Below are 22,224 nucleotides of genomic sequence, written 5' to 3' on the forward strand. Positions count from 1 at the left end.
GCACACTGGAAATGTATCAATGGTGCGCAAGAAATATGACTTCAATTGGTGTGTTTGTAAAAGTGTAGGCTACAGCAAAATGGAAACGACAGAGCGAAGAAACATGGCACATTCAGTCCAGTCGTCTAGTTGCAGGGCTACAGTTGATAGACTTTAAACGGGTTTGGCAAACATCAGTAATCTGAGGATCTGGCCAGTTGCCAAATGTATGAGAGCACTGCACCCACACAGCCATATAAGGTCAGAAGAAACGATTTCGAACAGTGCTGTATTTCTTTCAGGATACTCAAAGGGGATTTCATACTTCTTCGTACTCTGTCTCCCCTTCAAGATAATGATTCGATGTTGTATTTCGAGGTGTTGATCAACTACACACGAAGATTTTAGGAGATGTCATACAAGCAAGATGTAATCCACCCTATAGGTAAAGGAGAAAATAGGAACAAAACTGTCTCTGTGTGTACACTGTATGTATGTTTTCCTGAGTATTAAAGTGTCTCGAGTTGAACTCTTCTGGTTACAGTTGCAATGAATATACCATGGATTATGTTGATCATGCGATTAAGATTTATCAACACAGCAGTTAAACAACCTAATTTATGTTTCAGAAACAGAGAAATAGTCTACATGTCGGAAATGTTTTAGTCAACTGTAGAGGAGCTTGTATTTCCAGGCAGGGCTCAATTCCTATTGCACAATTGCTGCGTAAATGGCCCAGGGTAAAAGGAGTGTCGAACCATAAGGTCACGAGCCTCCATGCAACGCCGCAAACCATGCATCCAACAAACTGTTGTTTACACCCTCTGAAAACAAAATAGACGCGTTGGGCAAGCCAGATACCAGCAATCGATGGGCCTTTCTTGTAGAGAATAGAACATGCAGGCCATTCCATCCGCTCCCTCAGTGCTCAAATTATTGAAGACCATGTTTTTGCTATTATTGAAGCAGCTAGAGCGGAAGTAATGTGAAAATAAAAAAGTGTTACCCAAATGTCTTATTCTATGACCGACAGAGCACTGTTAAATCCGACTGAATCATAGTATAAAGGCTTGTTGTATGGCAAAGCCGACCAGCTGTTATTACGCAAGCAGAGAAGGAACACATTAAAGCACACCCAGAAAAAAAAAGGGAATGGGCCTCTTGTACCAGAAGACCGACTGCTCGCAGCACAGTAGGGTATATTTATTTGCCTATACTCTCGGACCATTGTATGTCAAGCTGTTATATTTAGGCAAGGTATTTAGGCCTTTAAAAAAAGTTAATAGTTCAAATGATTAGTGTTTTCAATGACAGCATAACTAAATTCGTTTTATAATTCTTTGGTTTTCAGTTAATCGATACTGTTGTTTTCGATAGGGTTTTTGTCAGGATGTATTTGTCAAAACAGAACAATTAGAGGTTCTGCACGTTTGAAAGCGTACTTCAAATCCCATTGAGTATTTAATTTAGAATAATGAATTCAAACCTTATTCAACCTACAATTAAAGCCTGTAACCTATAGACAAAATAAAACGTACCTACAAATAAATCGACCCGGTGTAATTTAGATCATCTCCATTTTTTTAAAGCACTGTTAAATGTTACACAATCTATTGGCCAACAAACATTTCAATCGGCAATCATTTAAACACGTCTTTTTATAATCGCATGTTTTTTGTCCTTTCTAATCTGGTTTTCAGTTCCACAGAAATATAAAAGATTATATGGAGGGTTTTTCATTTATCAAAATAGTAGGAGTCCCGTTGATTTATGTTGGATGCACGACGGCATTTTAGCTCATGAGCATGTTGCAGGAAAATAAAGATAACATTTTAAGATGTACATTTTGTTGCATAAACAATTGATTTCCATCTCCAACACTATTCAAATCACAATGATGCATAGAATTAATGTTGTAATCGTTCTGTGGAGGCTGTCAACATGTCCACTGTTACAGCGTGACCAATCACACACAGTCCAAAATGGACAGGAGAGAGAGGCCATAGTGGCCTATTAGGATTTTAAACATTATTTTACTCAAATTTATTGTGAATATTGAAGGTTTATTGACGCAGTAACAGAAAAGCTAACGCTATTATTCATATAGGCTAACATTCCACTTCACATACATACATACATTCGTTGTTCCATGACTCGTTGATCTGTTATTTAGATTAGAAAAATATGCTAATATAAACATTTACATATATAGACTATTGTGTGTATTTTGCTTTTATTTTCTCTGGGTCTGTATATATGCTATCTAAACTAAATATATGTTTTATTGGGTTTCTCTCTCTGTATTGCTTTTCACACACATTTGCATGTCGGGAAGTCTACATGACAGACCTACTTGAAATAGTCCTTTTGATGGCATTCCTGTAGGTGACAATGAAACAGTAGTTTGATTGTTACATACAATTATACATTTTTTAAACATTTACATAAAAAACAACCCAATGGTAGGCTATTTCTCTTATTAAATGTGAATCAAAATATCATTGTTATCCTGCTACCATTTTAAAGAAATTGTGTTTCAAATGTACTTGCTCCTTCAAAATGTTCATTGAAATATAATTTTGAACTGCAAATAAATATAAATTAATCAGATGTCTGTTATGTTTTCTTTTGAGTTTTTGTCATTGATGGTTTTGATATCTGAGACAATTAAGGAGACTCGGAGATTATGATTTTAAAATACATTGTAGCTTTACTCTAAGAAAAATATGATGCCAATATACTATTGGTCTAGTGGTCACATTTTCATTATAATTTCAAGGGGCTTAGTTGAACCACAGTCTGTGTAGCAGTCTGTTTAGCTATCATTTTCTCCTTGTCACTCCTGTCATGCTAAATGTTGGCATGCAACATGGAATACAATTCATGGAATGTCAGCAAAACTGACTGGTACCCAGACTAGAACCACACAGGATGAAATACTGTATGAATCAACACAAAGAAGAGCCTTTTCTTCCATGGTGGTAAATTACAAAAAACATATATATATATAAATGCAACATGTAAAGTTTCATGAGCTGAAATAAAATATCCCAGAAATGTTCCATGGGCATAAAATGCTTATTTCTCTCAAATTTTGTGCACAAATTAGTTTACATCGCTATTAGTGAGCATTTCTCCTTTGCCAAGATAATCCATCCACCTGGCAGGTGTGGCATATAAAGAAGCTTATTAAACGGCATGATCATTACACAGGTGTACCTTGTGTTGGGGACATAAGGCCACACTAAAATGTGCAGTTTTGTCACACAACACAATGCCACAGATGTCTCAAGTTTTGAGGGAGTGTGCAATTGGAATGCTGACTGTAGGAATGTCCACCAGAGCTGTTGCCAGAGAATTTAGTGTTCACTTTTCTACCATAAGCCACTTCAGTCGTTTTAGAGAATTTGGAGTGCGTCCAACTGGCATCACAACCGTGCATATCTGCATTCCCAGTCATGTGAAATCCATAGATTAGGGTCTAATTAATTTATTTTGACTGATTTCCTTATATGAACTGTAACTCAGTAAAATCTTTGAAATTGTTGCATGTTGCGTTTTATATTTTTGTTCAGTATAAAATAAGAGCGCTCTTAAGGTATAGGCACAGGTTACTAGGTCAAGTCAAATGTTACTAGGCCTGTGTGTGATCCTAACCCCAGCTAACCCAGAGTCCACTCAGTTATAGCTCTCTATATCACAGAGCACAAATACTTCAGATGCCACTGATCATTATTGGCTACTGAGTGGCACAGCGGTCTAAGGCACTGCATCTCAGTGATAGAGGTGTCACTACAGGCCCTGGTTCAATCCCAGGCTATATCACAACCAGACATGATTGGGAGTCGCATAGGGCAGCGCACAATTGGCCCAGCACTGTCCGGGTTAGGGGAGAGTTTGGCCAGGGTAGTCCGTCATTGTAAAATAAGATTTAGTTCTTAAATGACTTTCCTAGGTAAAAAATAAATGAATACATTGGTTTCTGCTCTGAGAGGGAAGGGGAGAGCACAGAGCAGAGTGAACTACTCAGAACTCTTCTACAGCCCACTAAACACACCTTTCTAAATAGAGGAAGTGCCTCAGTGTGAGCCTCTGCCCCACCCAGTGATGTGATGGAACAGGCCAGATGACTACAGAGCGGTAGAGAGCGAGAGAGCGAGCAGCTGTAGACTGACTCTATTGCGTGACTGAGCTTTTACCACAGAGACGCTTTCAGTGAACAAATTGATTAGGAAGAGAAGGGTGTTCAGGGTCACTAGGAAATAACTGAAGTTGGAAAGGACCATTAAGTGGTGAACAGAGCAGAGTGAGACACCTGTTCAAGATGAGACTGAGCTTGGTTTGTTCCTCTTGTTGACACTCATTCTTCCCACTTAGCCAGGTTCTCATTATAAGTTAATTGGGTGGAACTGACATGTGTTCAGACTCAGTTGGGAGGGACTGACTTTATCCTGACTTCTGTCTGACTGCGACCTGTTGGATTCTAGATATGACACAGAATGGTACTATGACTAGCAATGGCAACGCTAAGAAGGGAGAAGAACTAAAAATTGTTATTGTGGGTGATGGGGGATGTGGGAAAACATCCCTTCTAATGGTGTATGCCAAAGGAGACTTTCCAGAGGTAAGGACAACATGGCATCTAGTGGCATCTCTTGAGATGTTTGCTTATTAGAGTAAGGAAGTAAGTGTGTTTATGAACATAATTGTTTTAGATTAAAGTAATCACCCTTTAAAAAAAATATATTTACTTATGCAGTCATTATTAATTTGTGACCTTTTGAGGGTAACATCACCAAGCCATACTCAGATTTAGTTCCTGTCAGGAAAGTAGCCTCATGATTATCTCCTCTCTACCATGAAATGAATGTAAAAGTATATTGTTTATATCACTAATCTTACTAACTTATTTCTTAATACAAATAAAACAAGTTATTTTATTGCCATCTCCATTATTGGTCAGCAGATTTATGCTTAGTTCATTATTCAAGTTAAGACTCTAATACCAACACTGTCAGTTCCAGCATAAACAACCTTTCACTAATACCAACACTGTCAGTTCCAGCATAAACAACCTTTTGAATAAACAGTTTAGACTATGCAAATATATTCAGTTTTAACTAAATTAACTCTCCCAAAAGAAGTCATGGTAAGTTAGCACAAATAAGTAACACTATTCTAAATATAGGCTTCCTTCTCCAAAGATAATGATTTGTAACATAATTAAGAAATTATCCTAGACAGAGCATTACATGTTTTCAAGATCTATGGCACTGTATCCAGTTTTGGTTGAATTACATTGTCTCAATTATGTGCATTTACAGTATCCCTTGGATGAAATGCAAAATGATTGAAATACTGAATTTCTTTCTCCCTTTGTCATTTTCGTTTAACAGAAGTATGCTCCGTCTGTGTTTGAGAAATATGTCACCACAGTCACGTATGGAGGGAAAGAGATTCGGCTCAACCTCTATGACACAGCTGGTAAGGTCCCCTATGCAACATAATCATTATTAAGTATCTATAGATAAAGAAGAGGGTTCTGTTCCTGCACAATGGGCAGGTATGTAGGGTGTGGATCGTTGTTCTGTGGGTGTGGAGTCATATTGCCTGTAATGCTGGAGCAGATATATTCTGGTAGCATATCTTTGATCAGCTAGGTGGAACATAAAGCTAGATAGAACAATATAATTGTGTCAGGTCAGTGCAATCCAAGCATTGGGTTCAGAACAGAGATTCTGAAATGCTTTCAATTTTTGAATAATATAGCCATCAGTTAAAGATATTGTGACTTATTTATCCTCTTGTTTTCTGGAGAATAAACAGTAAAAACAAACATGGGACTAGTTTGCTGGAGGATGAGAACTGAAAATGTCATTGCACTGATGCAATGACAAGCAGCAGTGTTGCAGAAAGCTGCTGTGACAGAGGATGTGGTGGAGGCTCATCTATAGAAATAATGTTTGTAACTGTATTTGCATCTGAGTGGTTCTTTGATACTTTAAACTAGACATTGTCAGTGAAACCTCAGATTATCAGCTCAAATGGCTAGATATTGAATTGAAAATCTAATAGCTTCTAAATAATAACTTTATTCTGTTGAATTGTTTACTATTTGATTAAGATCATGTCAAACTTGATTTTCTAGTTTTTCAGCTCGTTGTTATGGATATTGTAAATCACAAATAGAGTACCACGGTATGAGTCACATTACCCATAAAACCTAGCGGTCAAAAAAGGAAATGGTTCCATTCGTTTTTTCACCAGACATTTTTCCAATAGGGGATTTTAAAAACACCTTCTTTAACCTGTCTCCTCCCCTTCATACACACTGATTGAAGTGGATTTAGCAGGTGACTTCAGTAAGGGATCACAAAACACAGCCATTATTTTAAGTGTTTCTAAAATCCCCTATGGGAAAAATGAATGGTAGAAAAATTATTGGAACCATTTCACTGTTTTGACCGCCAGGTTTTATGGGTATTTTGACACCTCCACTATGTGGTTCTATACCAGCATACACTGAGTGTACAAAACATTAGGAACACCTGACTTTCCATGACATAGACTGACCAGGTGAAAGCTGTGATCCCTTACTGATGTCACCTGTTAAATCCACTTCAATCAGGGTAAATGAAGGGGAAGAAGAAGAAGAAGGATTTTTAAGTCTTGAGACAATTGAGACATGTCTTGTGTATGTGTACCATTCAGACGGTGAATGGGCAAGACAAAATATTTAAGTCTCTTTGAACGGGGAATGGTAGTAGGTGTCAGGCGCACCAGTTTGAGTGTGTCAAGAACTGCAACACTGCTGGGTTTTTCACACTCAACAGTTTCCCGTGTGTATCAAGAATGGTCCACCACCCAAAGGACATCCAGCCAACTTGACACAACTGTGAGAAGCATTGGAGTCAACATGGGCCATCATCCCTGTGGAAGGCTTTCGACACCTTGTAGAGTCCATGCCTCAACAAATTGAGGCTGCTCTGAGGACAAAAGGGGGTGTAAAACAATATTAGGAAGGTGTTCCTAATGTTTTGTACATTGTATTTTATGGTTTTATCAAGACTTGTGGAATACTTGGCTTCCTGAGAAGTTAGTTTCAGAAATTACTTTATACTTGTTCTCTATCAATACTGGATCTTGCAAACCCCTCCCCTCTAGAAATGTAAGTTACACGTATTGAATAATAACAGTGGCAGAATGATCTACTTACTATGTCGGGGGCTGATTTTGGTGTTTCCAAGGACAGCCTATCACGTGTCCTAGTGCAGTGTCTCCACTGTGAGTCACCGGCTTATCTTAGCCTAACTGCCGCAACAGCCACTGTATTTGACAGGGAAAGGAAGTTGAAGCCAGGATGTGGTTTTAAAACGGGTTATAACATGGTTCAGTATCAACTCAACTTTTATTACTAGAGGTTGTTAGGGGGGGGGGGTGTAATATTATCTATTTTTTCCTTCTATAAGTTCACCAAACACTTTACATTGAGTGTATTTGTGTGTCCATTTTTTCAGGCCAAGATGATTACGATCGTTTGAGGCCACTCTCCTACCAGAATGCCAACCTGGTGTTAGTTTGTTATGATGTGACCAACCCCACCAGTTTTGAAAATGTCTTAATCAAGGTAAGCTCATTGATCATGATTCATCTACGATATTACATTATCCAGTGACAGCCAATGACATTCATATTCTGCCCAACAACAGCCAACGCTAAGTAAGCAGCTAACCACAGTGAATTTAAGGGCCTGCATGTTTTGCTAGGATCCCGGTACAGTGCATAATAGATCTAGTGAGTATTGTCGGTACAAATAAACAAGCACAACATTAGTCACCACAGAGAGGTGGGAAAGGGATTGCGAGTTCACCACTTATAAGTGGTTAGACATCACATCTAGGCAGGAATTTGATGAATGATTGTTGGAGATTGACTTTGATGTGACTGTGTACATTCTTTTGACTTTGCTCGCTACTTGTGACTCAACCAGAGCACATGAACTTTGACCGCAGTGGCTTGGCCTGAAAAACAGACGGGAATGTGCTGGAAGCCTCCCTCAATGAGCAGGGAGATGTCAATAAAGAGCCATAAATGCATGCCATGTGATAAAGTCAAGGGGAATGCAGTCAGAGTGAGACTTTGTAAGCACAAAACATTACAGCAAGGGAGGGGGTAAAAACACCTACTTGTAGAACCGATACCTGGGTGGGCGTAGAGCCAAACCAAACAACCTGTCAATGTAGTATTTTTGTAGGCTATTTTATGTAGGTTATCTGTTTCCTCTTTTGGGTCATTGATGAAACTTATTGCTAATTGTTTATGGGTCAAGTCAATGAAAATATGAAAACAGTACACACACACAGTATGCAAACACCATGATCCCGAGTGTAATCCCAATGTGACAGTTTGAGCTCCTTCCTACCTTGACCTCTTACCTCTACATTCACTATTGTGTTCTGCTGTCTCACACAGTGGTACCCGGAAGTGAACCACTTCTGTCGCGATGTTCCTGTTATTCTGATTGGCTGTAAGACTGACCTGAGGAAGGATAAGGAGCGTACCAGGAGGCTCAAAGCCATGGACCAGGCTCCCATCACTTACACACAGGTGAGGATCAACCTGTCCTCCTGATGACAGGGTTTATACACATAACTTGAGGTGTGGTGCTTTGACTTTAACCATTTCATGTGAATTATGGATAATGGCTTTCAAATGCTTGATCCTAGAAAACCTTCTCTGCTTTGCCCTGTTTACCAGTCTCCAATTCTGGTCCAGTACTCCCTGTCATCCAGTGACTGCTCATTGTTTGGTTCCACAGGGTGAGGAGACCAGGCGGCATATGAGTGCTGAGCTTTATCTAGAGTGTTCAGCCAAATACCGGGAGAACGTAGAGGACATTTTCAGAGATGCCACCAAAAAAGCCCTGGCATCAAGCCGCAGAGCAAGACAACGTACGAAGAAGAGGCATTGTGTCATCCTGTGACCTCGTTCTAGTGAAAGGACAGAGGCTTGAAGGCCATTGACACAACAGGGGACACTGTCACTTACATGCCAAAGCTACACATTCTGCTGCTTGTCTATTATAAACAACTGCTTGCCACATCCTGGGTCATCCTAATTCAATTTCAAGAAGAGCCTGTTCTATCCCCAACCAATTCATGCCTTTGGGATCTGAACAATGATATTGAACACTGAACTAATATCTACTAAGATCTGCTAGGATAGAGATGGAATTCCTGCTAGTTCTATGGGCGCAAGGTCTATCCTGGGATTCTAGAGTGGTTTTGTTAATTACTAGCTACGTTAGACCAGGGTGTAAATTGGCATATAAAAGCAGATTGAGATTGTACTTCATATACCTTTTTTTCAAATATCCTTTTATCAATTACTGAATTTCTATTTTTACTTTTATAAAGAACTTGTTATGCCTATTGCTGGCCTTTTGTGTTTATTTTTTTAACATCTCTCACGATCATTGAGTGGTTGATTTGTAAAACATTTTTTTGTAGCAGTTCCATTTCTAGGACGAGGCACTGACCTACTTAATGTACTGTGTTACCTTGAATAACTCTTCCTCACAGCTCTGGTCCACTGATCACTATCATCTGGCAAGATTTGTTTCAGGAAGTTGTCTGTTAATGGATACCTACTCAGGGAAAATATCTGTTACATATGTTCATGTAAGCGGCTTACCCTTTCTGCAGTGGATGATAAGTACTAATCAGTGACCGTGCTTACCAAGCATGTTGATACACAGTGCACCATCTTCTGAGTACAATGTGATGCTGCACCTTTTATATTGTCAGGGCAATTTACTAGTGGTTGAAAGCTGTTAGAAATTAGCTCCTTTCAAAGCTGGAGTCTAGACAAATATGTATTGCAGGTCACTAAGTTAAATGACAGTGCTCACTAGTGGTGGTTGCTATGAAAAAAACAGACAAGGCAGTGTTTCCTACTTAGATAACTGAATAATATGGACATGCTGATTGATATGCATGTTTAGGAAAGAAACACATCACATGATTTTCTAGTTGTAAAATTACATTACACAGAGCCATATATATCCATGTATGTAAATAAATGGCTCTGACATAAGTATATTCCCCCAAGAGGGAACCGTTACCATCATGCGAAGCTGATTCAATATTAACATAAGTCATGTTGAAAATAAATCAGCCCAATCAATTAAATGCCACAACTAAACATAATGAAAAGACATCACAAAATCTTTGAATCAGATGTTTTATTTGTCTTACAGCCATGTATACAGTGTGAAAAAGCAGTAAGAGACAGCATAAATTAAATTATTTTGTCCAGTGTCTCTTGTTACAGGTGTACGTTCAGGCACAAGTTAGTCTTATGACAGGACAATCCATGACATGAACATTAAACCAAACTAACAATACATGAGGAAATAGGATCTGTTGTGTACTGCATTGTGGCAGATTTGACAGCTGACCATTAGACCAAAATGTTAAATTCAATAACATGCTTTAGCTTTTTCCTACAAGTGTAACAAAAATAGTGGTTCCCTTCGAGAGTACAATAGATTTTTTTTAAATGAAAACAAGACTAAAAGCCCAAGACCTTACATTTTCCCCAATAACATAACACTTGATTCCAAATGGAACAAAAACATACATCACACAATTGTGACAGGCTACAGTGAGAGATAAGGCATTTAGAAAGCCCTGTCACTAAGTAATAAAAGTTGAGACTTTGTTCAAATGCACATCTAATAACAGTAAAAAAATGAAATGCTGAAAATGGGTACAAAAACTCTTGAGAATTGTACATAGTTCAGAGTGGACGCGTTACAATACATACCATGTATGTCAGCAGATTTATATACACTCCAGCACATTCGTGCTCAAGACATTATTGCCAATCATTTGTTCACAGTACCAGTGCTCATAGCAGCAATTGCTTGTTGTGGACCTTAACAGCATATTGTGATCAAGGTGAACTCAAACAACCAGCATCGTCTTGCACAACCTGATTTGGACAAGTCTCTCAAATAATAATTAATTGAAAGGGTTATCATTTTGAACCAGATTACAGGATTTAAAAAAGATGGACTTTTGTCTATGCCAAATCCACTGCGTCTTAAATGTTACAACAGGCACTCAGCTAAGCAAGGTGCAGACCACTACAGAAGAGAAACCCTTGTATACTCAAACCTGGTCAGAATCATTAGTATACGCATCATTTCAAAATTGAATGCCTGTGTAATTTATGGTTGCCAAATCAACCCAAACAATGGTAGTAAACTGCTGCTGTTAAAATGTGTAAATGTCTATGATCAGTTATGTCCTGGCTGGTACCTTGCTGAAAGAAGAAGCAGGCTTTAGTTTATATAATATAGACATGTCACTATCCAGAAATAAGCAAATGGGTTAACTTTCAACAGCACACCGGGGAGAAATGTATAGTTCAATGAATCTTTACTGAAAAACATCAAAAAGACAGACACGTGTAGTTACAAATAACAGTGAAAAAATGGCTGTGCCCTGGACGTATTCAAATATGCCATACCGATAACAGTTATGTGAAGTAGTGACATGACCACACAGTACATATATACATATAAACTCACCTTTTCTCATGACCTAATGCAGGGTTTCTCAAACTCAGTCATGGGCCCCCCCTGGGTACACATTTGTTTTTTGTCCTAGCACTACACACTGACTCAAATACCCAACTAATCATCATCATCATCATCATCATCAAGCTTTGATCATTTGATTTAGTTGTGTAATTCTAGGGCAAACACTCAAACGTGCACCTGGAGGGGCCCAGGACCGAGTTTGGGAAACCCTGACCTAATGCTACTTGTCTTTGTTGAGTTGCATATAGTTTGAAGAGTGGCTCTCTGTACATGTAGTTCATGCTCCGACCTAAAAACATCAACACCATAATTAGTCTGTCCACTCACTAAATCTAAAAGGATCAAGCCTCAAATGGTCCAGGATCGCAGTGGTTCATCTGCCAGATGAAAGCTGCTCTGTGTTGTGATTGCATGTGTAGCAAGGACATTGACAGGTTATCGGAAACAAAAGCACACTCAGCCAAGATTATTGGTTAATGTTGCAGCTGTCATCACGGTCCGAGACATATTGGTCTCTCTGGTCTTTTCCTGGCACAAACCCTCTGCCGTCCATCTTTCCATCGGCTGTGCGTGTCAAAGTGCCCTTTTGCTTATTGGTTACTGGCCACTTGGAGTTCTGAGCTGTAGTCACTCGCTCACTCCTGCTTTTGCACCTTTTCTGGGTTTTCCTGGATCTTTTGATGAACAACTTTTAATGTGGTGAGAAAATTCCCCAGGAATAGGACAAGAAATGTCAGTGCCAACATAAATACCTGAAAAGATACAAACAAAGGCACTAGGAATGACATGTATTCATGACATTTAGTATAATAACATCACAAGGTTAATCTTCCAGCGTCAGAGAGAAGTCTTGTAACGAGCATAGGTTACAAGAAAATTCTAGACGAGCTTGCACAAGACGGGCTGGAAGTAGAGACATGTTGTATTGTATTTGAAAACAATGGACTTAGAGATTGTAGGGTAGTATTTCTGTCCTTACCTGCCACTCTTTACAGTCTTCATGTCCTGCCAACCGAAACAGAGTCATAGCATTGTACAGCTGCCAGAACTGTGAAGGGGATTGGAGAGAGAGAAAAGCTCAGTCCAAGACCTGAAACCTTATTCAAGCACACGAGCATGGAAGCTTACCCTGGAGTGTGTACATGTAAATGTATAAACAGCAGAAATAACCATCTTATTCACTGGAATAAGGAACTAAATTAAAGCCTTGCAATCATGTTGGGCAAGACTTTATTTACAACAGTGACAGACTTTGCAATAACCTCTTACTTTCAGTTGACCGTCTCCCCACCCCACTCTCATCCCAGTCTGTGTGAAACACACTGGCACACACCCAGACTAACCTGACCTCATCCCTGGATGACCAATTAATACAATTGTATTTAAGTTCATCACTGTTGAGAAAAGATATTAAGCCTGATACGTCAATGTCTTGAGTTGAAAGTAGTAGAAAGGTGGAATAAATGTAAACAACCTCTGAACTAAACCCATATTTAGGAGCTGCGTGGTGGTCTGGCGTTTGACTTACATGGCCGAAAAAGAGAAATGGCAAGAGGAAGGTGAGCCCTCTCCACATCCATGACTGAAACCCTTCTGCAAAACAGACACGCATACATTACTAATGGTGGAAAATTAACATTCGCTAAAGCACAAACTACAGAAAGTTTACATCCAGTTTAAAAAGCTTTGTCAAGGGTATAGGTTAATCATTAGACACATTATGGTAAGGAGAATACGGTAAGCTATACCAAAAACAGAGCTAAACATTCTGTATGTCAGAACCAATACTCTGTTCAAGGGGCAGCTGCAAACTGATTGTGAGATGTTATCCATCAGCTCTCTGTGGTCAGCCAGATAGAAATACACTAGAAAAATGTATATCATAATTGCAATTTTGGGCAGTAGAAAGGAAAACTTGAGATTCAAAGAGTGTGATGTTCTGCAAGGTATTCCGACAACTGGGATTTCACTCAACATGGAAGAGAAACAACTTGCTTAATGGTAAAACCCCACCGTCGTCCCATTTTTGTAGTCATGGGGTTGCTTGTGGCCCACTTTATTGCAACAACTATTAACACACACAACTGTCTTGTAAATGGTTCAAAAGCCCACAGGGGGTTTCCCAAGTCATAACCAATAAGCAAGCCTTAGAAGCTTCCCTAACTGAAAAGAAGCTCATCTTACCCACTGTGAGGTCCAACTGATTTCTCTCCCCCAAAGCTCGTAACCGGTATAAGCAGCCACTTTGGTAGTAATATTGAAGAAAATGCACAAAGCCTGAAAAACAAAAGGATGGATAAATAAAATATGTATCAAACACCTTCACAACCAATAATGTTTGAGCAATGACATGCACTTACATTACAGTAATTTAGGCTGTATTGTGCGGCTTGTGATTATTTTGTATTTTTTTTCCTCAACACAATATCTACGTAACAAGACTATTAAACGCAACACACAAAAATGTCAACTATTTTACTGAGTTACAGTTCATATCAGGAAATCAGTCAATTGAAATAAATTCAGCAGGTCCTAATCAATGGATTTCACATGACTGGGCAGGGGCCCACCCGCTGGGGAGCCAAGCCCACCCAATATGAAATAGTTTCTCTTCACAAAAGTTATTTATTACAGACAGAAATACTCCTCAGTTTTATCAGCTGTTTGGGTGACTGGTCTCAGACAATCCCGCAGGTGAAGAAGCCAGATGTGGAGGTCCTGGGCTGACGTGGTTACATATGGTCTGCGGTTGGTCGTACAATTGTACACTCCCTCAAAACTTGAGACATCTGTGGTATTGTGTTGTGTGACAAAACTGCACATTTAGAGCGGCCTTTTATTGTCCCCAGCTCAAGGTGCACATGTGTAATGATCATGCTGTATAATTCTTGATATGCCACACCTGTCAGCTGGATGGATTATCTTGGCAAAGGAGAAATGATCCCTAATAGGGATGTAAACACATTTGTGGAAAATAAGCTTTTTGTGCACATGGAAGATTTCTAGGATATTTTATTTCAGCTCATGAAACATAGGACCAACACTTTACATGTTGCATTTATATTTTTGTTCAGTATAAATAGAAAAAGTAGATGCTTACTCTGGTAAATGGAGAATGCAAGGAATTGACTTCTAAACATCTGATACATGGACCCCTCTGGCCTTTGAGAAGAAGCAAACAGAGGAACCAATCAATACAGGTGATGGGATAACGTTAATCAATCAAACTGCTTGTCAGAAAAGCTTTTAGGGCAACTGCCAACAGATGTTTTGCTTTTGACCAACAGCAATTCAAAGAAAGTGTTCAAAGTTAAAACATAAATAAAGCACTTACCAGGTAAGCATTACACCTGATAGGAAGGTAGAGACATAATGATGGGAGACCCACCACCCTTTGATCCTGAAAGGACACATGTTTTGGAATTAGAATAAAGAAGCATAACTTGGTAGGCACACTGGTAAAGTATTTTGATCTCACAGAGTTAAAAAAATAAAATAAATCACATAAAAAGCTTAGTAGCTCACCGGGACCCATTGCTCATGAGGATGCTTTCCCTTATGGTCAAAGTGCAGTAGTACCAAACCAGCAAGAAGTTGAAGATTTCATCTGTGACACTGCAACAACAAAACAGACATTTTACAACTACTTCGCTTTGATGAAACATTAAAAGATGCTACAAGGAAACATCAAATGCATAACATAGCCAACTCACCGGTAATTGAGCAAAAAGAGACAGGTTATGGCCCCAAACATCAAGATTATTGTCATAAAAAGCTTGAACTTCTCATATTCATCTTTATAGGCAAATCTGCTCCAGAGAATAGAACAAACAGGGGGTCATAAGCAGAAACCATGGGGATGTGACTGAATACAGATATTTTGTTAAAGCACACTTACTTTGCCTGGTTGCTGAGAAGTGTTACATTCACATTGCCAAGCACCAAATTTAAGTACAATCTGAAAAGAGAAACATTTTACAATATGCTTTGACACCCTCACATGGTAACATCTGTAACCAAAATATGTAATAATCAAGTCCTCAAATACACTGACCCATTCTTCTTTGGCAAATAGGCTTCCATATCAAAGAAGAAGTTCTCTTTGTCTTTAATTTGCATTTGGATGTCTTTGATCAGTTCCGTTTCTTTCTCATCACTCGTTTTTGTGCACCTGTAGAAGAAAATTAAACCTTTAAAACACTCAGGTCCTACTTATGGGGACCTTTGGTACAGGAAAATAAGACAACCATTCTGTGTCAACTGACAGCACTAAGAGTAGGCTACTTACTTGCACAGACTGTGCCCGAGGTCTTTTAGACCCTTCCGCTGTTTACTAATGGCACTGCTGCATGTTGCCTGGAGATTGGTGAGCTCATCGAGCTTCTGTCTGTACACTTTGTGAGTTTCCTATAAATAAAATGGAAATAAATTACCGAAGGATGTTTCATCTGTACTCAAATATATCGGCAATTATTTTATTTTGAACTTATCCTGTCCTTTCAAGTGGTGTCAAGAAGGAAATGAGAGGGAAAGAAGCCACTGCACCCTGGGTAAAGTGACCCTTATTTGCTACATACCTGCATTGGTTGACTGATTTAACTGTGCCGAAGTTACAATTTGGGAGATTTCACTATAAAAACAACTAGCTAGCTACTAATCATTGTTATCAACCTTGAGCTAGCTAGTTTGCTTGCTTGTTATTATGACCTCAACAAGCTATTATTGCTAGTTAACGAGCTAACGTTTGCCATTCACTGGCCAAATTTCCATATATTAAAATCTAGCTAGCTGCACCAATTCAAGTAAACCTGACTTGCATACCCCAGGATAATATATTGAACAAAAATATACAATGCAACAATTTCAAAGATTCTACTGAGTGAGTTACAATTCATAAGGAAATCAGTCATTTGACTGATTCGCATAGAGTTGATCAGGCTGTTGATTGTGGCCTGTGGAATGTTGTCCCACTCTCCAATGGCTGTATGGAGTTGATGGATAATGGCGGGAACTGGAACACACTGTCTAACACGTCGATCCAGAGCATCCCAAACATACTCAATGTGTGACATGTCTGGTGAGTATGCAGGCCATGGAAGAACTGCGACATTTTCAGATGTCAGGAATTGTACACAGATCTTGGGGCAGTGCACTTTCATGCTGAAGCATGAGGTGAAGGCGGCGGATGAATGGCACAACAATGGGCCTCAGAATCTCATCACGTATCTCTGCATTCAAATTGCCATCGATAAAATGCAATTGTGTTCAGTGGCCATAGCTTATGCCTGCCCATACCATCAACCCACCGCCCCATGGGGCACTTGGGGGTTATGGTTCACAACGTTAACTTCAAAACCATACACGTGGCCTGCGGTTGAGAGGCCGGTTGGATGTACTGCAAATTCTCTAAAACGACAGAGGTGGCTTATGGTAGAGAAAGGAATATTAAATTCTCTGGTAACAGCTCTGGTGGACATTCCCGCAGTCAGCATGCCAATTGTACGCTCCCTCAAAAATTGAGACATCTGTGGCATTGTGTTGTGACAAAACTGCACATTTTAGAGTGGCCTTTTATTGTCCCCAGCACAAGATGCACATGTGTAATGATCATGCTGTATAATTCTTGATATGCCACACCTGTCAGCTGGATGGATTGTCTTGGCAAAGGAAAAATGCTCACTAATAGGGATGTAAACAAATTGGTAGACAATTTGAGAGAAATAAGCTTTTTGTGCATATGGAACATTTCTGGGATCTTTCATTTCAGCTCATGGAACCAACACTTTACATGTTGCGTTTATATTGTTATTCAGCATAATTATATTGGAAAGTTCCTGAATACAAAATATTGTGTACAATTATAACGTTACCCGATAACCCAGCATACTAATTTGACAATAGGTTAACTGAACCAGCTAGCTAGCAAACGAACTAACAGGCTAGCTAGCAATCTACCAAACTGAGTTGACAATCGTAGCTATATCGTCTCCTCTCTTGCCGAACTGACGGTAGTACACGTCACGCTACGCACTAACGTTAGCTAGCTGTCAAACAGGCTTCACATAGGCCTACCTGTAATTGTTGATATTCTTGGTCAATTTCTTCCCAATCAGTTTGACACCTTTGCAGGGACATTGTGACAGTTAGCGGCACGAGCTAGCTATTTCGCTTCCTCCGACTCCCTGTACAGAACCTCCAGATGGCTACAATACAGCCTCAGACAGTTACTAGTATTTTTTGGTAGCTACCACTGAGGCATAATAAGAATGGTAGCTACAGCTGTTCAAGATTATTTTTCCATGTCACGCTGCGCGCATGCGTCAGACCGCCCAAATATACAAATGTACATTCGTGACGTCACAGTTCTAAAAGTGCAGAAATATTAATACTAGACAGGAACGCCTACTACAATAACAGCTTCACATTACTGTTTGAGAAAAATGTTTTGAATAATGATTTGAAGAGCAGTATAATACATTTACAAGAACTAAAAAATGTTACTGACAGCGCAAACGCTGACAGGAAAATGTGTACGTCTATGCAAGTTGGTTGCTATGGGGATAGAACGCTTGGTCACAGACTGTTGCCACCGTTCATTATATACAGGTTGGTTGTTTAGTAACTTAATCGACGAGTGCACAACATACGGGGTTAGTGTAAATCGGGAATATGCAACCCTGGTCCTGGAGTAACCGAACTGGAAGACCAGGTGTGTTGAATTTAGGCAATCATTGAACTGATCAATTTGCTCAGTTGGTCCGGTGTGGTGCCTAGTTGGAACAAAATCCTGCAGTATCTGCAGCACTCCAGGAAGAAGCAGACAGGAACTTTCTGGGGGAGGCGTAAACTTGGACGCGCAAGGTTCGACTTCAAACAAGGAAGCGAAATAGTATCTATAGTTCTATATTCTGGTAGGCGGTTTTAGCAACAGCTGTGCAGGACGTGGATGATAGTTCTGATGGTATGGGTGGGGATGATGAAAGTCCTGGACGTCTGTGGTGAAAACTAAAATAAAAAAAAGAATGGCCCTGCTACAAGAGCTGCTGACAGCAGTGACAGTTCTAGTGTTGAGACCGTGAAGAGGGTGAAGGTAGTGAAAAACAAAACGAATGATGTCTCGGGAATCAGTGGCGATTTTAGCATGTAAATCTTGGTTGGGCAAAAAAAGAAAAAGTGGGATGCATGTCAACAAAGCCACTAAACAATAAATTAATTGCACTATACCGGTGACAAACGGTGCCCACAAACTGTTATGGTTACATAGATGCCCCAACGGTAATCCCAACATTTTACCACTGTTACACCTGGCTATCAGCAGAACCTTGTCTGGCAGCAAAACCGTTATTAATTCAGCCTCATGTACTGCCTTTAAAAAAACAAAAACATAGCTGAAATGGCTAAGTTGTTTAAACCTATGTGGTTTCTAATGACAATTGACATGTACAAACTATGGCATAAGGGGATGACAAGCGGATAAGAGGCAATCCGTAATTTTGATTAAGACATTAATGAGTGAACTAGGACAGATGTCGTAAGTATTACTATTAGTTTAGCGCTTTTGAAATGTACAGCGACAGAATTCAGAACATGGGCCTTTCTTACAGTGCTCTCCCTGTACACCAAGTCAGAACGGTAGGATACATAAAGGGGGCATATAAACAGACAATGAAAGCTCTTACAATATTCAACGATTACATTTCTCTAAAACAGGTTATAGGCTACATGTGCACCACCAAGTCAGAACAGTAGGTGAATTTAAGAGGGGTAAATAGACACAATTATTAGGGTGAGGCACATGGGCTACTAACGTCTTAATACACAACCAACACTTAGTATTTCTTTCTTAGCTACAGTTTACATATCTCCCTGGCATATCCCTGACATAATTTATGCAGCAGCATACAATACATTTTTGGACTACCCTTGTTGTGCTCACTTAAACAGGAAAGTGTCGCGGCGGTCCTCTGTGGGAAGATTTACAATTCAGAATTGGATGACCGTTTAAAACGTATTTTCTCAGTCGGAGCTTGTTTAGTCCTGACTTCCCAGTTGTCTTGAACTCACTGAAGTCAAGTTTTTGCAGTTCCGAGTTAAGTTGTTTTGTGCACGGCATACCTTAATACCAGATTTGGGACCACACAGCCACTCCACTGAATAGCAGGCTAGTGATTGCTTTGCAATGCTTGCAGTTAGCCACTGTCACTGATTCCTTCCAAACCACTCTTTGTTGAATTTCCGATTTCCAACTTGTGTAATGTTTATATCCAATGGTTGAGGAGCACCAATACATTTTATCTATAATTTGTCTGCATAATTTGTCTTCATATGACAAGGATTTAAAATTATTTGCCAGTAGATTGTCGACTTGATTCATGATAATAACTGCTAGCTAAGATTTTGAAAGTATGATGTTGACATGATCAGTCCAATTTAAGCTACTGTACATATAACGTGATTTTACGTCATTTTATCTGTGGCCAATGACCTTGAGCCTTCTTGGATGGGCACTTCTAATGTAACTCTATGGCAGCACACAAGGGGCTTGAATTTTCTAGCTCTACCCTTAGAGTTGGTGGTGATGTAGTGGCCCCATGAGTGACAGAACACAGAGCCAATCACTGTGCAACGTGGTGCTGACAGAAAGTACTGAGCTAGGCTGAAACGCCTGCATTTTGGAGCTGCCTTACTCAAGAAAACAAAAAAGAGACCAGGTTTGTATGTGGCTTTATTAACTCAATTATATGTATTTTTTTTTACATTGTTTGCAAACTATGTGACATGTATTAATGCCAAAATAACAAGCAAAACAGGCAAGTCCATTTAAAAAAAAAATGAATAAGGAGCCCCACTGCTCGGAATGGAAAGTTGTAATTGTGTTTCATCTACACCCTATTCAATTAGCCAATGCTGTTAAGAAAGAGATAAGGGAAATCATATTAGCTCGGTTCATTGGTAATGGTAGACTGTTAATATTCTGTGCTGACCATGTTCAGCAAGGGAAGATACTGAAAATGAAAACACTCATGGGGAAGAAAATCACAAGTCATTTCCCTGGAGCTTTGGCTATGCTGAGGGGGGTCATTTCTGGAAGGGGGGGGCATAATGGTTGAAACCAAAAGGCTGTTCAGTAAGAAAGAGAGGCAAAGAAGTGAAAGCCTGTCCATATTATTCATGTTTGAGAAGGTTGTACCTAAGAAAGTACAGATGAGCATCCTGGCTTTTACTGTTAGAGTTTGTCCCACCTCCATTAAGGTGTTTTAAATGCCAAAGAATGGGACATGTAGTGGCTCTGTGCAAAGGAAAGAAACGATGTGAGGAGGGCAACATGATTATGGTGAATGTGGGAACAATGTCAAGGTTAAATGTTGTAAGAGGCTTGAGAGGCCCAAAGATATAAAATCACTCATGTCACTTATGCAGAGGCTGCAAGCCAGATTGGTGGAACTATTATGCAGAACGATGGAGATAATAGGGTTACTCCTGGAATAAGTAGACCTACTGTAGGAAATGTTGCTTTTGCTGGTCGACACTAATACCATCTCAGAAATCTTGCTTTCACAAATGTATTGTTTCAAAGGACACCTTAATAGTTACTTAGATTAAATTTCATTGGAAAGGTTATCAACCTGACTCTTTTTTTTTACAACCCTTGTCATCAACTATCTGTAGCGATGTTTGATGAAATATCAGGAGAATTGGGCTCTAGAGAGATATGCTGTGGCGACTTTAATGCACGTAATAGTTTATGGGGAAGCATACAGATGCTAGTGGTACTATTGTGGAAGATATGATGGAAGCGAGCATTAGATGTCTTAACTATGAATGTGGTTGTACAAGAGTTGATGTTGTTGGAGGGGTTACATCCAGACTGGACCTCACAATGGCTTCTAACTCTTGCATCTACAGTTGAAGTCGGAAGTTTACATACACCTTAGCCAAATACATTTAAACTCAGTTTTTCACAATTCCTGACATTTAATCCTAGTAAAAATCAGTTAGGATCACTACTTTATTTTAATAATGTGAAATGTCAGAATAATTATAGAGAGTGATCTATTTCAGCTTTGATTTCTTTCATCACATTCCCAGTGGGTCAGAAGTTTACATACACTCAATTAGTATTTGGTAACATTGCCTTTAAATGGTTTAACTTGGGTCAAATGTTTCACGTAGCCTTACACAAGCTTCCCACAATAAGTTGGGTGAATTTTCGCCCATTCCTCCTGACAGAGCTAGTGTAACTGAGTCAGATTTGTAGGCCTTGCTCACACACGCTTTTTCATTTCTGCCCACAAATATTCTATAGGATTGAGGTCAGGGCTTTGTGATGGCCACTCAAATACCTTGCCTTTGTTGTCCTTAAGTCATTTTGCCACAACTTTGGAAGAATGCTTGGGGTCATTGTCCATTTGGAAGACCCATTTGCGATCAAGCTTTAACTTCCTGACTGATGTCTTGAGATGTTGCTTCAATAAATCCATATAATTTCCCTGCCTCATGATGCCATCTCTTTTGTGAAGTGCACCAGTCCTTCTTGCAGCAAAGCATCCCCACAACATGATGCTGCCACCCCCGTGCTTCACGGTTGGGATGGTGTTCTTCAGCTTGCAAGCCTCCCCCTTTTTCCTCCAAACACA

General features: G+C 39.5%; 2 protein-coding genes across 4 annotated transcripts; one reads left to right on the forward strand and one right to left on the reverse strand.

The window, feature by feature from the left end:
* The first annotated feature begins 1,005 nt into the window (after positions 1-1,005).
* Positions 1,006-9,408, forward strand: LOC139422895 (rho-related GTP-binding protein RhoF-like). Of its 3 annotated transcripts, none has more exons than XM_071174351.1 (5): positions 1,006-1,176; positions 5,376-5,463; positions 7,497-7,606; positions 8,452-8,586; positions 8,798-9,189. In XM_071174351.1, exons 1-5 carry the CDS (start codon positions 1,132-1,134, stop codon positions 8,960-8,962), a joined length of 543 nt encoding a protein of 180 aa, XP_071030452.1. In that variant the 5' UTR covers positions 1,006-1,131; the 3' UTR covers positions 8,963-9,189. The 3 variants fall into 3 exon arrangements, with proteins under 3 accessions (XP_071030452.1, XP_071030451.1, XP_071030453.1); XM_071174350.1 differs by lacking the exon at positions 1,006-1,176 and adding an exon at positions 4,114-4,603 and having other exon boundaries at positions 8,798-9,408; XM_071174352.1 differs by lacking the exon at positions 1,006-1,176 and adding an exon at positions 4,163-4,318.
* A 799-nt stretch (positions 9,409-10,207) lies between these two features.
* LOC139422894 (transmembrane protein 120B) lies at positions 10,208-17,918 on the reverse strand. The gene is made up of 12 exons (XM_071174349.1): positions 17,660-17,918; positions 15,876-15,994; positions 15,642-15,758; positions 15,486-15,545; positions 15,301-15,396; positions 15,113-15,202; positions 14,922-14,987; positions 14,688-14,749; positions 13,772-13,864; positions 13,116-13,180; positions 12,567-12,635; positions 10,208-12,339 (listed from the first exon to the last, which is right to left on the reverse strand). Exons 1-12 carry the CDS (start codon positions 17,720-17,722, stop codon positions 12,223-12,225), a joined length of 1,017 nt encoding a protein of 338 aa, XP_071030450.1. The 5' UTR covers positions 17,723-17,918; the 3' UTR covers positions 10,208-12,222.
* Positions 17,919-22,224: the final 4,306 nt, after the last annotated feature.

Source organism: Oncorhynchus clarkii, chromosome 12 (assembly GCF_045791955.1).
Source record: "Oncorhynchus clarkii lewisi isolate Uvic-CL-2024 chromosome 12, UVic_Ocla_1.0, whole genome shotgun sequence".
Classification (NCBI taxonomy): Eukaryota; Metazoa; Chordata; class Actinopteri; order Salmoniformes; family Salmonidae; genus Oncorhynchus; species Oncorhynchus clarkii.